The following is a 15,085-nucleotide window of genomic DNA, read 5'->3' on the forward strand; positions in this document are numbered from 1 at the left end:
ACCTATTTTTTAGTCTTTGACATTTTGAACCCAATCCATGCATTAGTTTCACATCACTCAACATAATACTTTTGGTTTTGACCCAAGTTTGATAGTGTATATTGTTCTTGAAGATGGTATCGAATAAGGTTTGACCAGAACATAACTCCTTCAATATAAATCAGATTTAAACAATCTTGGATTTGTTTGAAAGTTTTGTTGGAAAACTTTCCAACTAATCCAAGATTTGTTCAACTCTGATTAATATTGAAGGAATTATGTTTTATCATATTAAGATTGATGGACTTTTTAGATTTGAGAAAAAACCCAGCATTTAAAAGTTGAAAATTGCACCTACTACTAAAAATCCAGTTTTTGTTCTTGAAGTGGGGGGTTGACTTTTAATCCTTTTAGAATTTGATTTTTTAACTATTTTTTATTTGCTTATTTATGAATAATATCTTAGGTAAATGAAATAACATTTACTTAAATGGTATTTGGCGTAAATAAGTGCCTATCCTGGTTTCGAGCAAGGTTTCCTCAAGTTTTGATGGGGATAAGTGAATTTATACAGGTATTCAAGTCGAAACTTGCAAAATTACCAAAATATGGCCAAAACAGTATCAAAACCATGTGAAACCTATCGAAACCAGGTCGAATTTAAGTCTACCCAAACATATGTTTTAAACATAGAGGTCCATCTAAAGTAACATTTTCCGGACAGCTGCATTTTAGGTAATGATTTCTGGAGTCCAAACGTAGTCATGACTCACAAGCATCATGTCATAGACACAGCCACAAGACTACAAGAGTTCCAGACGTGGCAACAGTCAGAAATCCAGAAACAGAAACATGCCTACTTTCAACTAACAATTTATGTTCGACATAGATTTAATCTCCAAAATAAGCACCTCAAATTCCTTCTCTGAAAGGGAGGGGGGGAGTCCCAACTATGGCGCTCTTTGATTCTTACACTATGAAGAAGTACTTTATGACTTTATGTTCCCGTGCCTCCTTGTATTAGATAAACTCATGGTTGTCACGGCATCTAGGTGACCCAAGGCATTGGAGAGGGTCCAAAATCAAGGCAACACCAACTACGCAACCAAGGCGTCCGCCTAGGCCCTAGGCGCTCAAGGCGACCAAGTCGCCTGGATGCTTAGGCGACGCCTTGACAACTATAAAATACTATTTTAAGCGGGTTGCTGATAAGTCAGACCAAGGAAAATACACCAAAAATGTGACACCCACCAAGTCTGTTGAACTTGGTAATGTTCATAAGTTGCCATGCAGCAAGCAAAGCAGATCAGGGAGGTTCCACGTGATAGACGAGGTCTGCCCTTATCTCCCAACTTATGTGTTAGCCCAAAATGCCACACGGGACAATAGTGGTTTTGAAGTTACAGAATTCCCAGAAAGATCCGTGGCATTTTGCAATCCTGAGTTGAAATTAGACCAATGAAATGGAAACATAGTCCTTTAGGGACCCATATGAATACATACATAGAATCAAAAGAAATGATCTACATAAATTTTGGACAGAAAGGAAGTAAAAATACTACAAACATGCTAAGAAATAATCATGATAATGAAGATATTTCTCAGGCAGATTATATGCAAGAAATGTACATGTGTGTCCAAATTAATATCTACCCAATCCATACAGGTGCCAAACAGGACATGAGTTAACAACACTAGAAATCTATGATGACGAAGAAACCTATAAAACATAGCTCTCAACGAATAATGCTGATCCTATTATAATCACCATGGTTAACAACTGTAATCCAACATTGTACTCCATTTTGCAACATATATCCTTGAATTTGTGGCTTTCCTAACCACTTCAACTAAGACATTTGAGCCCACCCCTCATCCCTTGAACATATCATGCCACAAATATAATCACATATAAAAGTATGAATTACATGAGAACATGCTAAAGTATGCAAGCACTGTGTGAGACAAGTACTGGGAACAACCATGATCCATTGTTACAGATGGACCACATGTATGGAGATGGCACCTACTGGTCAGGCAAGATTACAGCCATTTGAGCCACACACAAGCATATGCACTTCCCATAACATAAAATGCTACTTTGAATTATAGAAGACAGGCTGTTCAAACTCGGGAAACAGCCTTTCCGTAAAGTGGGGGTAAGGCTGCATAAACATTATCACCCTCCTCAGACCCCACAGTAGCGGGAGCCTCATGCACTGGGTACGTCCTTTTAAGCTGACTAACTCAAAGAAGCAGCAAAAGTTTCAACCCCACAAGAAACATGTTCAAAAACCAAAAACTCTGTTTAACAACAGAAAGAACAGAACAGTCTACAATATCAGGATCAGGGAAACCAATAACTGAAACTTTTCTAACAAAGTAAATCATGCCCTTTGTGAATCTCTTATGTCACTATCATGATGAATCAAAGACGCAATAAATAAAATGCATGGAACATTATTTACAAATGACGGACTTTCATGAAAATATACATTTTAAATATTTCTTACTGACAAAGTACATACAACATCACATAGAAGCCAGGTAACAACACCAAAAATGGTATAGGAAAATCGCATGAACAGCAAAACAGGTACATCCAAGCATCAGATGTTACCAGTATTTTTACAGTTATAGTAGGAGCCTCTAGGTGAACCGTCTCCATTTAGCAATGGATCATCTGAGACCATTAATGTAATCCTCCAAATCTCTCCGACCGAACCTCCTACCATCTGAATTTGCATCCTCACACCTTGCAGCAAAGTAGAATATCAACCATGCTACCATAAAATAAACCTCCACCACCGACTGAAAAACTGAGGCAAACAACTTTCCACAAATCCGAGTCAGAACCCATCTCACAAATGACCCACAAAGGATGGCTTCATAACATTTTATCTGGATGGCCTGGTTTAACATTGTAGATATTAGGTAGCATCCTTCCTTCACTACTTCCCTGCCACTCCTCCTTGCGTCCATGATTGCAACCCAACAATCCACTGCAAAAACGAAAGCCACAGAAACATCCAACAAGAACCACGTAAACAGAAACCCTGAGATCTCTGACTCAAACCCCCGAATCCACGGAAAATTGATGGAGAAGGGCATCAGTTTCAATCTCACAAACAGCTTAAAGAATGAGTACTGATCTTCAATTTCGCCAAAAAACCAGAGACCAAGAAGTTGGGTCAATGCATCTCTAACAGCCCATCTCATGAGTATAAACCCAGAAACCCTTCTAATCCCCAGACGCGAACCAGCATAAACCGTTCCAGTAAACGACTGATACCTGCCCAGAAGGTCGGTGATGACAGTATAGAACACGATACCAAGGCTGCAAGATTGTGTAACCAAAAACCCAAGAATCACCCAACCATATGCTGCCGATAAGAAACTCACCAGAAAGAACAAGGCCGCAGCATCACGACGACCAAGCTCGAAACCCTTAAAAAATAATTGAAAATCCGCAGAGTTATCCCCTTCCCCTCCCTTGTCCGAAACCGTCTTACCAGTTCCTTTACCGTTACCATCTTCATCAGCGCCATCCGACAACGAGAAACCCTCAGCCTTGAAAAGAAATCCTGAACCAACAACCTCCAAAAGCCTAAACCCGTATCTCTCCTCAGAATCCGAAGACCCTAATTTGCCCTGTTGGCTGAAAAAATGGTTGAGATTCACAGAACTTCCGTTGACAGGGGAACGACGACCCAACCCGAAGAGAATCCGATCATCATCTTCTTCTCCAGAGAAGAAATCGTCGTCTAGGGTTCCGACGCGACTAAGGTGAAGGAAAGAGCGACGTCGTCGGTTCACGACGGACGGAGATTTAAAACCTTCGGATGATCTGACATTCTTTCCTGCAAGATCGAGGCGAGATAGAAGGGCTTTCAGAGAGGGATCCTTATCGATGAAAGAGGTGACATGTAAGGTTCCAGTCTCGACAATAGTACGAAATGAGAAAAGAAGAAGAGACAGAAAGAGAAATGTGTAGAAGCTCGAGAGGAAAGACACAGTGGACTGCTTGATGACCTGAGCTGTAGTGCGTAAGTCTAGACGAGGATAGGACATGGCCGTCTTCTCTTGCTCTCCGCAACTTTTGAATTCAACCCGGATATAGATACACCATAAACCAGAGATATTAAGGATGATTCTTTACAGCTCCTGCATAGAGCCACAGAGTCAGAGTGCTACCCTTTGAGCCGAAATCAATGTGCAGAAGAATCCGCGACCGCGCGATAAGAAATGAAAATCACTCCATTATTTCCAAATTCCAATCTTGTTCTGACGCGTCTTATTAAATGTCGGTGATAGGTATCGGATTTATGGTCAAATCAAGTTCACGCCTTTATTGCATGATCTTATAATCTGCTTTAGTGCGAGATCTTCCGAGAGATTTGCACCGGTGGGTGGGTTAAATGGTTAATACGAGAGAGAAAGAGTAATCTCAATCTGATGGTTGAAGGATGGGAAAAAAAATTCTCAGTCAGACTTACCTACTCAAAGTTGTTTTTCCAGTTCCCTCGGCAAAACAAACTTTGTGAAAAATAACAGCAATATATTGGACATATAAATTAGCATAAATTTGTATACATGGGCATGAGGTCGTGTAGCCTGAATCAAGTGGGGGCCATTGAAAGAGCATGCAAGCCTGTAAGGGTATCAATATAGATGAGATTTTTTATTTTATAAGGGTGGGAGGGTGATTTCGTGCGTTCTTGGATATGAGCATATGATCCACACAATTAGGTGTCATTCTTTTTTTCTATATATTTATAAAATTTTCTTTTACTTTTAGCATATTTTATTTTATGAAACAAGCGGAGCCTAATACGGAGCAAAATAATCATATGGGAAAAGGAACCCTATCGATCGCACTCTAGGCATGGCCCCCATGCCCGAGACACATAACCGCCTAACCACCCTGGAAATTAACGCCTTGCCCTATGGGATTTCCACCTTTTCATGGGGGCAAGGCGGTTAGGCGATTGTTATATCTAGGTGTTGGAGGCACGCCTAGAGCACGATCGGTTAACATTCTTAAACCCTAATCATCATATATCATACTACTATTATATAAAAGCAGGTTGTGACAAATCTTTTATTTACCTATTTTACCCTTTTTTCTTATCTAGAATTCCAATTTTGTATTCTTAATCTTCATGTAATTTCTTAATGTAGGGTACCCTAAGTATTAATAATTGTTTTTAATTTTTATTTTTAATTAATATTAATATTAATAATTAATAATTAAAAACTGTTCGTTTTCTACAAGCCAATCGATTGGTTTCCTTTACCCTACTAAACCCCTAACCCCCAAATCCCTAGCCTATTCACAATACGAAACCAGCATGTCCCCTTGTTCTCAGTCTCCATTCCCGGATGATTAAAGCTCCACTGCTTCAGATTGTTGAACTCCATCGGCAATTGCAGCGGCTAAAAGGCGACTCACTGCACCTATTCTCCGGCTAGCCCCTACCCTGGTGCCCCCTTTTGATTCTCTGTCTCCGTCAAGTCAATCCTCTCCTTCTTCTCCGTGTCTGTCTCCGTTAGCCAAGCTGTTGCAACGCCCATTTGTGGTGGTTAGAACTGGGAACTCTTCACAATACAAAACCAGCTTGTCCCTTTGTAGTCAGGCTCCATTCCCTGATTTTTGAAGCTCCACTGCTTCATATTGTAGAACTCCATCGGCAATTGCAGCGGCGAAAAAGCGACTCACTGCACCTCTTCTCCGGCGAGCCCCTGCCCCGTTGCCCCCTTTTGATTCTCTGTCTCTGTCAAGTCGATCAGGGCACGTAAGTTTTTTCTCAAATGGATGCATCTCTCTCTCTTTCTGACCAGCGATTCTCTATGCTCAATTTTGCATTGCGTTATCTTTTTTATAGTTGTTACCCTCTTTGCTAGTTTTGTTTAATGGATGAAAACTCCATGAATTCATTTGTTGGTTTCTCACTCTCTGTTCTCTATTATTTTTTTGTAAATTAATTCATTGGTGATTGCAGAGGCGGACTATTTCTGTTCCTCTCCTTCTTCTCCGTCTCCATCTCCTTTAGTTAAACAGTTGCAGCGGCCATATGCGGTGGTTGTAACTCGGAACACTTCATTTGAGGCTTTTTCTTCTTCTTCTTCTTTTGTAAGTCGTTTCTTCTTTCTTCTTCTTCTTCTTTTGTAATTTGTTAATTTTTCATATGCTACATAGGGAAATGTAGTATTCTAAGGTTAAATAGATTAAGTGTTCTGATAAAACTGTCATTGGCAAAGCTGATGTGCTTCGAGAGAACACAGAAGCTGTGTTTGCAGCTTATGTTGCTGCTGATGGAAGATTGACCAAACTCCTTGGTGTCCGTGTTCTTCTGCATCCGAAATTAATATTACTGGAGTTTTTAAGCATTTACAACATCATTCAGGATTTCATGAGTGCTACTAAGAAGGTATGACTTGTATATGAGGTGTAATACTATTGTTTATGGTTTTGATGCTAAATTTCTCTTAAAAAAAAGATTGGTGGAAGGTTGGACTATAGCATCCAAGACACTGCAGTCCCAGTAGAAAGCTGTTGGAATATGTAATCTAGAATACCATGGGGGTATTTTGGTTCTTTTGGGATAGTTTTATTCCTATGTTATTAGGTTTAACTGGCTGCTCTTATAAAGTCAGTTAGTTAGGGGAAATTATGTCTACAATTGGCTATGTGGGTTTAATCCCACATTGCCTAGTTCAATCCTTTGTAACTTTCCCCTCGGGGCTTATCAATGAATACAAGTCATTATTATTCCATTCTCTCATTCTCTCTTTCTAACCCATGATTCTTCTAACATGGTATCAGAGCTGGTCTGATCTAGGTTAGAGAGAAAAACCTTATTTTCTCCCTTCTTTTCCTCCAATCGATCTCACCTCTTCTTCTCCCTTTTCTCGTTTTTTCCTATTCCTGTTCTTCACCCTTTCAGCCCAAAAACAAGGGCAGCACTAATGAGGTAGACATAATATCGATGATTTAGTGCTGCCCCCCTTTCTCTTCTATCGTTTTTCATTAAAATCCAACTGGACCCTAATCTGCGATTTGGAGTTTCCCTTTTGTCTTTGGAGATCAGATTCCTATCACCTAAAGAAGATTGATCCTCCACTTTTGGAGCAACATATGCAGCCTTTTTCCAGCACCTTCCTACCCTATTCCATTGACCTCCTTTCCTTTTTTCTATTTCTCCATCTTTCATTAACCTTTCCAGCCCCTACCCTAATTGAACTCAACTTGTCAGGGTTTTTCAAAACCCTGACTCCAATCGATTTTAGGGTTTTCCTTTTTAGATGCAGCTAATTTTTTGGGGGTGATTCTCTACTACTACAAGCCATACTCGACCTAAGTTTGGACCCTTTCTGATGGCTAGATTTGTTTCTAAAGCAAAAATTCCTTAACCTGCTAATTTGGTTACCTACCAAAAACCCTGACTTTCAGGTTTCAGTTTGCTAATTTTTTGAGGGCTGATTACTCCCACTTTAAGGACCAATCGACCTCAATATTATACCTATCCAAGTTTTTTTAAGACCCCTACCCCAATCGATCTCTTCTTTTCAGGGTTTTGCAAAACCCTGATAAAAATCGATTTAGGCTAGGGATGTTTGCTGCTATTTGGAATTTTTTGTTGGTATTTCTACCATCACGAAGGACATTCTACTTCAACTATTTATGGCTTGAAGAAGGTCTACTGCCCAAGATAGTCTGCTGCCCTCATTATTTGCGATTTTTAGGTATTTCTCCCATGTGAAGATCAAGTCTCAATTACTAAGGAGATTGGTCATTCGAACTGGAGATCCATTTCAGCAGTTTTTGGTTAGCAAGTATTACAATAAGCAGGCACCTTTGACATGTCAACCTCAGCTTTGTTGAAGATCCCTTCCCGACCATCGATATTCACTTTCAGGGTTTTTTACAAAACCCTGGCTATAATCGATCTAAGGGGTAGGACAGTCCACAGTTGCTAATTTCTTAGGAGAGTTTTATCAACATCAGAAGAGTATACAGCCCATTATTCAGCATCATACATCAAGTTTTTTAGTAAAAAAATTCCAGTTCATTCTGTTAGCTTGGTTTATTCAATTATCAAGCTGTTTTTCTTGTTCCTATATGGCTGGCTGCTTCAACTACCTATGGATTTGTCTGGTTATTTATCTTATTTAGCTGGTTATTATGAGCTTCACTACCTACCTGGCTGGTGTTATTGATTGGCTTACGTAAGCATGGTGGTTGATGTGTTCTTCTTGCCTTCATGTGGAATACTCTTGCCCTATAATTGTGACTGTGTTTCCTCTTATTGGAGATCGAATTTCTCTCGTTATTGAAAACTCGAATCTACTACCCTGGAGATCAGCCTATTTGGGATTACCACAGTGTGTTGCACGATTTTTTGGTTGCACCTACGAACCTATTCGGTTATGTGAAGCTTTTCTGGTTAATATCCGGCATACTTTAGAGCTTGCATACTAGCATTGTTACAGATTCAGATCTGATCCAGTTTTGTTGAGGCTACTTCCATTCATTACTGTCCGAATATCTTCTTAGTACTGTCTAGCATGTGGGAGTTTCTACCATGGAATCTTTTGCACAATTGCTCCTCCCTATTTGAAGATTGATCAAGCCTTGACAATTGGAGCATTTCCTTACTTCGAATCAGATCTGTATATTTTTCAGATCTGAATATTGGAGTTAGGAGTTTCTCCCCTGCAGGGGTTTCCATTCAAAGTGTTTGTTTGATTGATGGAAGATGGTTGGAGCTTTCGATGTTACCCAATTAATCCTACTCCATTATCCCACTGCTGTTTTTCTTTCGCCACCTCCCAAAACATACCTTTGGCATTACCCATAACACCCTTGGAAGTTAATGGTATTCTCTTCTTTACCATTTCTTCTTTTTTCCATTACACTTGGCAACCATTGAATCATTCTGGAATGTTATGTTTTGCCCTATCTCTAACCTAATCTCTCTTATGTCCACGTGCACTACACGTGAGGGGGGGATTATATACAGTATACCTGCAGCCATTGCAGAGAGCAGAACATGCAGGGATACTTAGTGCAAAACATAGAAGGTCAGAGATTTCACCATTGCCAATAAGTATCTATATCTACCTTGTTATTGGGTTACGTTTGCCATAAGGGGGAGGCTGGTGTTAAAAGTTTTGAAGATGTTTGGTTATTGCTTGCCCATATGAGGTCCTACAGTTTGGTTGTTTCCACTGCTTGATCTTTATTGCTGCCTGACTCATCTGCTTGCTGCCCTAGTTACTTACCTTCAAGATTATACTTCAGAGATTCATTATTGGACAAAAATTGGTGAGAGATGCCTTTTTTGCTGATCAAGTCTGTCCTAGTTTGAAGGTCTGTTTTTTTCAAGTTTGTTATGGAGAGAGTTTTTTCTTTTAGAATTTTTTTTTTCTTTTAGTCCAAGCTGGATCTTCCTCTTTCTTATTTGTACAATCCAGCTTGAGGGGGAGTGTTAGAAGAATGTACTCCAGAATACCGTGGGGGTATTCTGGTCATTTTGGGATTATTTTTATGTTATTAAGTGTTATTAGCTTATGTCAGCTATGTGGGTTTTAGTCCCACATCGCCTAGCTTCTATTATTTGTAACTTCTCATCGATTTAGGCCTTTCTCTCATTAAAACAAACAATTCCATTATTTTATTTCCTCTCTCTGACCCACGGTTCAACCAACAAAAGCCTTTGTTGATTTCCAACATGACTCTAGAGTTAGTGTCTCTTACAATGGTGAAGCATATTAGTTCTCCATAAGTTGTACTACATATTTTTGCCTGCCTTAACTGCTTGATTGGTTATTGTAGATGGAAAAGATTAAGGCCGTTATTAACCAAAAAACATGGGTTGCAGTGGATATAGAACAGCATGTTGAGCAGCCTGACTATGTGAAGGCCTCAGTAGATGATAGCGGACAAATCAAATCTACTACATTGGCTGGTAGACATCAAGGGAGTAGAACTGAGGTTTAAGCTCTTTCTACTAGAAATGAAGAGGGTAACATGAAGGAACAAGGGAAATATACCTATCAAACCTTTGTATATAAAGGTCGTGGTTATCATAAGGTGAACTGGTAAGATCTCTTTTCCCTCCCCCCTTTCTCTGTTTTAAGCGTTGTGTTTATGAATATTCTGTTTTTCTTCTGATTCAATATGCTGTGTCTTGTTTCACTTGAATGAATTGTGTGATACTGATTCATCAACTGTTTGCTTATTGTTTCAGTTATATGTGTTTATTCTCTTTACTGATTTAGTGTATTTGGATGTGCTTATGCTTTATATATCAACATCAATCAGGACTTATGATAATGCTGTCATTAGAACATTCACTCATCACTCTTCTTTTTCTTCTTGCTCCCTTCAGGTTCTTCCTCCTCTGTTTCGGTATGCTTTATTTTCTTCTTCTTCTTCTTTGATTATCCAGCTTCAGGTTCAACGTGCTGATCCTCGATCTCCAAACCAGCTTCAGCTTTTGTATGTGTTTTATTCTTTTCCTTTTTGTCTTCCTCTTTTGGTTCCGCCAAAGAATCCTCATTCTTTTGCTGGTCAGTGTCATGAATTTGAACACTTCTTCTCAGTAGTTTCTTCTCCTGCTTCAGTTATCAGTGTCCGTTCTGCTGCTTTATGCAAGGAGGTGGTGGTGGCACTGTTGCAATCCAAGCCAAAGACAAGAACTCAGGTAATTAAGCATAAATAGTTGTATGCTTAGACCTTCTTGGTTTTTTCTGTGTGATTTTTTTAGACATAAAGAGATCAACCTGTATTGTACCTTCTATCAGTTTACTTACTTTCAACAACTTTGAAACATGACAATCCATTTATATATAATGCTTTTAAGCTGCAAGGATATCTGAATTGAGTCTCAAATAATGGAAAGGTTTTCTGACTACTCATCAATTCAATCTATGAATTAATTTTCTATTAATCAATTTTCCGAACTTGTCTTCTGTCTTTTTTCTTCTCTGGTTTGTTTCAGATATGGAAATGATAAAAGAAAGGTTCACTAAGCTTCTTTTAGGTGAAGATATGTCGGGTGGAGGGAAGAGTCTTTCATCGGCTTTGGCTTTGTCGAATGCCATTACCAACCTTGCAGATGCTGCTTTCAAGTACTGCATTAAACTGTATTTCCTTTCTCTGTTACAACTTACAATATACATAAATGGATTACAGGGTCTACACATAATTAATGAGATAAACTTTGCTAAAGACTAAAGTAGAAGGAAAAAAATAGATCCCCATTTATTTCATGCATTTCTAGAACGTAGACTGCATATGTTTTCTTATTATTTTTGAAAATTAGGAAAATACAAGGTCTCATCAATAATTTGAAATACACTTTTAGAATTTTCTGAAGCAACTGTTTCCTGAAAATGAATAGTGTACATTGTATTTTTGGTCAAAAAATTTAATGGGTTGTCAAATTTCTCGTTTTTTCTAATGTATACAGCTTCTGTCTTTGGTGAACAATGGCGACTAGAGCCCATGCCTTCTGACAGTTCTGAGAGGAAGGAAGGTGGACAAAAGAAAGTGATTGGCTCTTATCTATCAATTGAACAATCTATCAATGATCACATTGTTCAATTGATACCTTCCCAACAGCAAACGAAAGATTGAACAATGGAGGTGAAATACGTCTCGCTGAAATTATCTCTCGATCAATTTTATCATATATATTGGGGTTACTTCTCACACCCTAATAATCCTCTCTTGATCAAATAGATAATGATGACAAGCCAATGAAATGATCTGCATATGAATATCCCAGCCATGCGGAAACTTGATGCCATGCTCATTGTAAGCAACTGATAGCTATATAATTTTCAATGGTTAGGAAATAGAGAGAAACAGTTACTGAAGTTTAAAAAAAATTCCCTTCTTTTCCATTTTCTGCATGATTAATAGGATTACCTAGATAACTTTAAGTACCAGAATGAGTTCTGGTATGTGTCTAGAGATGCTGATGATGCTGAAAGTAGGACGGATGATAAGTGGTGGCTACCCACTGATAAGGTCACCCAAGAAGTGCTATCTGATGTATCAAGAAGAAGCAAGATTTCTGCATTTCATTTCTATAGAACATTTGTACCTTCTTGATTTATTCTAACTGTTTATTTATTTTCCATTTTGTGTTAGAATGGGAGAGCAAGCATTGGGGACACTATATATCGTAGTATTACAGTGGAATATTTTGATACAGAGCAGTTCATCTCCACTATGGACCTTTCAACAGAGCACAAGATCCTAGACATCAAGAACAGGATTGAGGCATCCATTGTAATTTACAAGAGTAAAATGAAAAACAAAGATGGCAAGTCTTCATGCGGTTCAGCAGTGAGCTTGGAAAAGAGGGAGCTCTTTGAATAGAGAGAAGAGAGCATTCTAATCCTTATAGAACAGAGGTTCCCTGGGAAATTCCATAGTCATCACTTGACATAAGTAAGATCCAATACAACCGGGTATGAACATGAAACTTACATTATCTTATCTTTCTTCATAATTTTCTATTTATGTACAAAAGCTCAAAGAGACCTCAAGTACACAGGATGTAGGACAGTCTGTTCTAGAGAGATACTCTAGGATACTTGAAAGCTTGGCCGTCACTGTCATGTCCAGAATTGAAGATGTTCTTTATACTGATTCACTAGCAAAAGATCCATCACTGGCTGAGTAAAAAAGAAAACTTTGAAGTTGAAGTGAAGAGGGCAGTGAGTTGTACCACTGAGTTGTCCTATTTATAATGTTACTTGGAGTTGATCCATGTTTGAGTCTGGAAAGCTCGGCCTTTCCATTCTGCCCCCTTCCTGCTATTCAGAGTCGTACAATTGATCAATAGTTATATATGCCTTCTATTATCGTATTACCTTATTCCATGATATAGGGATCCGAATTAGTTTCACTGCTACTCCTCTGTTCTTAATTAGCGTAAATTATTTTGTTGCCTTTTGGCTGTGCTTGTCTTGCATTGACCTCTATTATTTCTAATGTCAGCAAATAGTTGGGTTGCGGCCATGCAGGCGGTAACTGTATACTCTGTCTGATCTGATTCAATCTGTAGTTTCACTGCTGCTCCTCTGTTCTTACTTGGCAGAATAAAGTTCACTCCGTTTGGGCTATGCTTATCTTGCATCAAACTTTATTATTTCTATTCTCAGCTATGAACTTTTTTTTCTTTCTTTCTTTTTTAAATAATTGGGATGCGGCCATGCAGATAGTAACTGAATACTCTGTCTGATCTGATTCAATTTGTAGTTTCACTACTGCTCCTCTGTTCTTAATTGGCTGGATAAAGTTCATTCACTTTGGGCTGTGCTTGTCTTGCATCGATCTCTATTATTTCTATTCTCAGCAATCACACTGCAGCTATTCCCGAATTAGTTTCACTGCTACTGTTCTGTTCTTAATTACTGTAATAGATTTTGTTGCCTTTGGGCTGTGCTTGTCTTTTATTGACCTTCTAATCTCAGCAACCACTTTGCAGCTATGACTTTTTTTTCCTTTCTTTTTAAATAGTTGTGATGCGTCCATGCAGGCAGTAACTGTATACTCTTTTAGTAAGTAAATTTGTAGTTTTTACAGTAGCAAGAGAAATTTAGTGAGCTTCTATGTTTATATGTTGTAAAGGTTTAAGGTTTCAGCTTTGATTCTTCAGTCTTTCGGTTGTTTTGGTTGATTTAATAACCCCCAATATTGCTACAATTTTCTTAATTGGCGGAATATAGTTCATTCCCTTTGGCACATGCTTGTCTTTCATCAACCTCTATTATTTATATTGTTGGCATGTAGTTCATCCCCAATGAAAGATATAAAGAAAATAATAATATGGAATAAGAGAACTTGAATAAGAAATGGATTGAGAATTGATAGGACAATGTAATAATAAATAATTTTATAAAATTAGAAATAATTGGGGAAACCGAGAAGAATAAAATTAGGCAATTAAGAGAAAATTTAATATTCTTACATAGGACTGATCTGCTGGGCTTTAAATTCAGGTAAAGTGACCCTAATATTTAGGCCTAACAATCAGTAAAATTTTTGTGAATTCTCCGGTATGATGGAGGATGTGATTGGGACAATATTGAAAAAGAAGCAGGGTAGTATGAGAGATGTATATATTAAGCAAGAAAACTTAGTTCTAATGATCAGAACTGTACGAGAATAGTTTTATAAGTTCAGATATCAAATTTAGCTCAAACTGATCGTTAGTTTAGCAGATACTTAAAGAATTAAGAATCAGGATAGTTGCACCTGAACAGTGATATCACTAAGTGTTGAGAAGATAGAAAACTGACCTGGATGTTGAAGAGAAATTTGGGAACAGTAAGCAGAAAAATAGAAGAAGAGAGAGGGGGGGGTGCAGGAATCGACTTGCTGTGACCTTGGAATCCACCAAGGGGTACCTTGAGAATCCATTCAATTTGAAGAGCTGTGAATCTGCAGAAGCCTGTAAAGAAAGCTATAAATCTTAATGCTTAAATTATGGAAGACCTATCTATAGATTGCTTCTCAGACCTAATAACCCTAAACTGAGTTGGAAATCCAAATAACAGGAGTAAACTCAGCCACAGAATTGATGCTAATCCTAATTAAGTATATCTGTATTAGGAGACAGCGTAATTTAAATATCTATAACATAGAAAAAATATAGAAATTGTATATGCGAAAACCGAGCCCACACACCCTAAGTTTGGGTGAGCTGAAAATACCCTCAACAAAAGGTAATGCAACTCAAGTTTGCTTCATGTTGCAAAACAAATATACACGTTCTTAGGCCTAAATATCAGGGCTTTTGTCCATGCTGCTATCCTAGCAGCCATTTGATCTCCATTTCCTCTTCTTTAAAAATCACAATTGGAGCTATGAAAAATGTTTTTTATATGTTTAGCTGCTGTGTAGTATCCCCATCTATGGAAGGCTATATTTTCATTTTCAATTTATCACTCTTCATGTTGGTAACTCTTTTAAGAATTTCTGCTTATTGAGGATAATTATCGTCAATTCTTGTTTTATTCTCTGTAGAATTTCATACCTTCTATCTTAATAAGTACTTGTATTGAAGATTTAACAATTTTAAAT

At 38.1% G+C, this 15,085-nt stretch overlaps 1 protein-coding gene and 1 pseudogene across 1 annotated transcript; one reads left to right on the plus strand and one right to left on the minus strand.

The window, feature by feature from the left end:
* Window positions 1–2,462: 2,462 nt before the first annotated feature.
* Window positions 2,463–13,304, minus strand: LOC122652295. Its single transcript, XM_043845999.1, has 2 exons — window positions 13,295–13,304; window positions 2,463–4,118 (listed from the first exon to the last, which is right to left on the minus strand). The coding sequence occupies exon 2, from the start codon at window positions 4,048–4,050 to the stop codon at window positions 2,659–2,661; it is 1,392 nt and encodes a 463-aa protein (XP_043701934.1). The 5' UTR covers window positions 4,051–4,118; window positions 13,295–13,304; the 3' UTR covers window positions 2,463–2,658.
* Window positions 5,362–12,680, plus strand: LOC122650487 (annotated as a pseudogene).
* Window positions 13,305–15,085: the final 1,781 nt, after the last annotated feature.

This window comes from Telopea speciosissima, chromosome 2 (genome assembly GCF_018873765.1).
Source record: "Telopea speciosissima isolate NSW1024214 ecotype Mountain lineage chromosome 2, Tspe_v1, whole genome shotgun sequence".
NCBI lineage: Eukaryota > Viridiplantae > Streptophyta > Magnoliopsida > Proteales > Proteaceae > Telopea > Telopea speciosissima.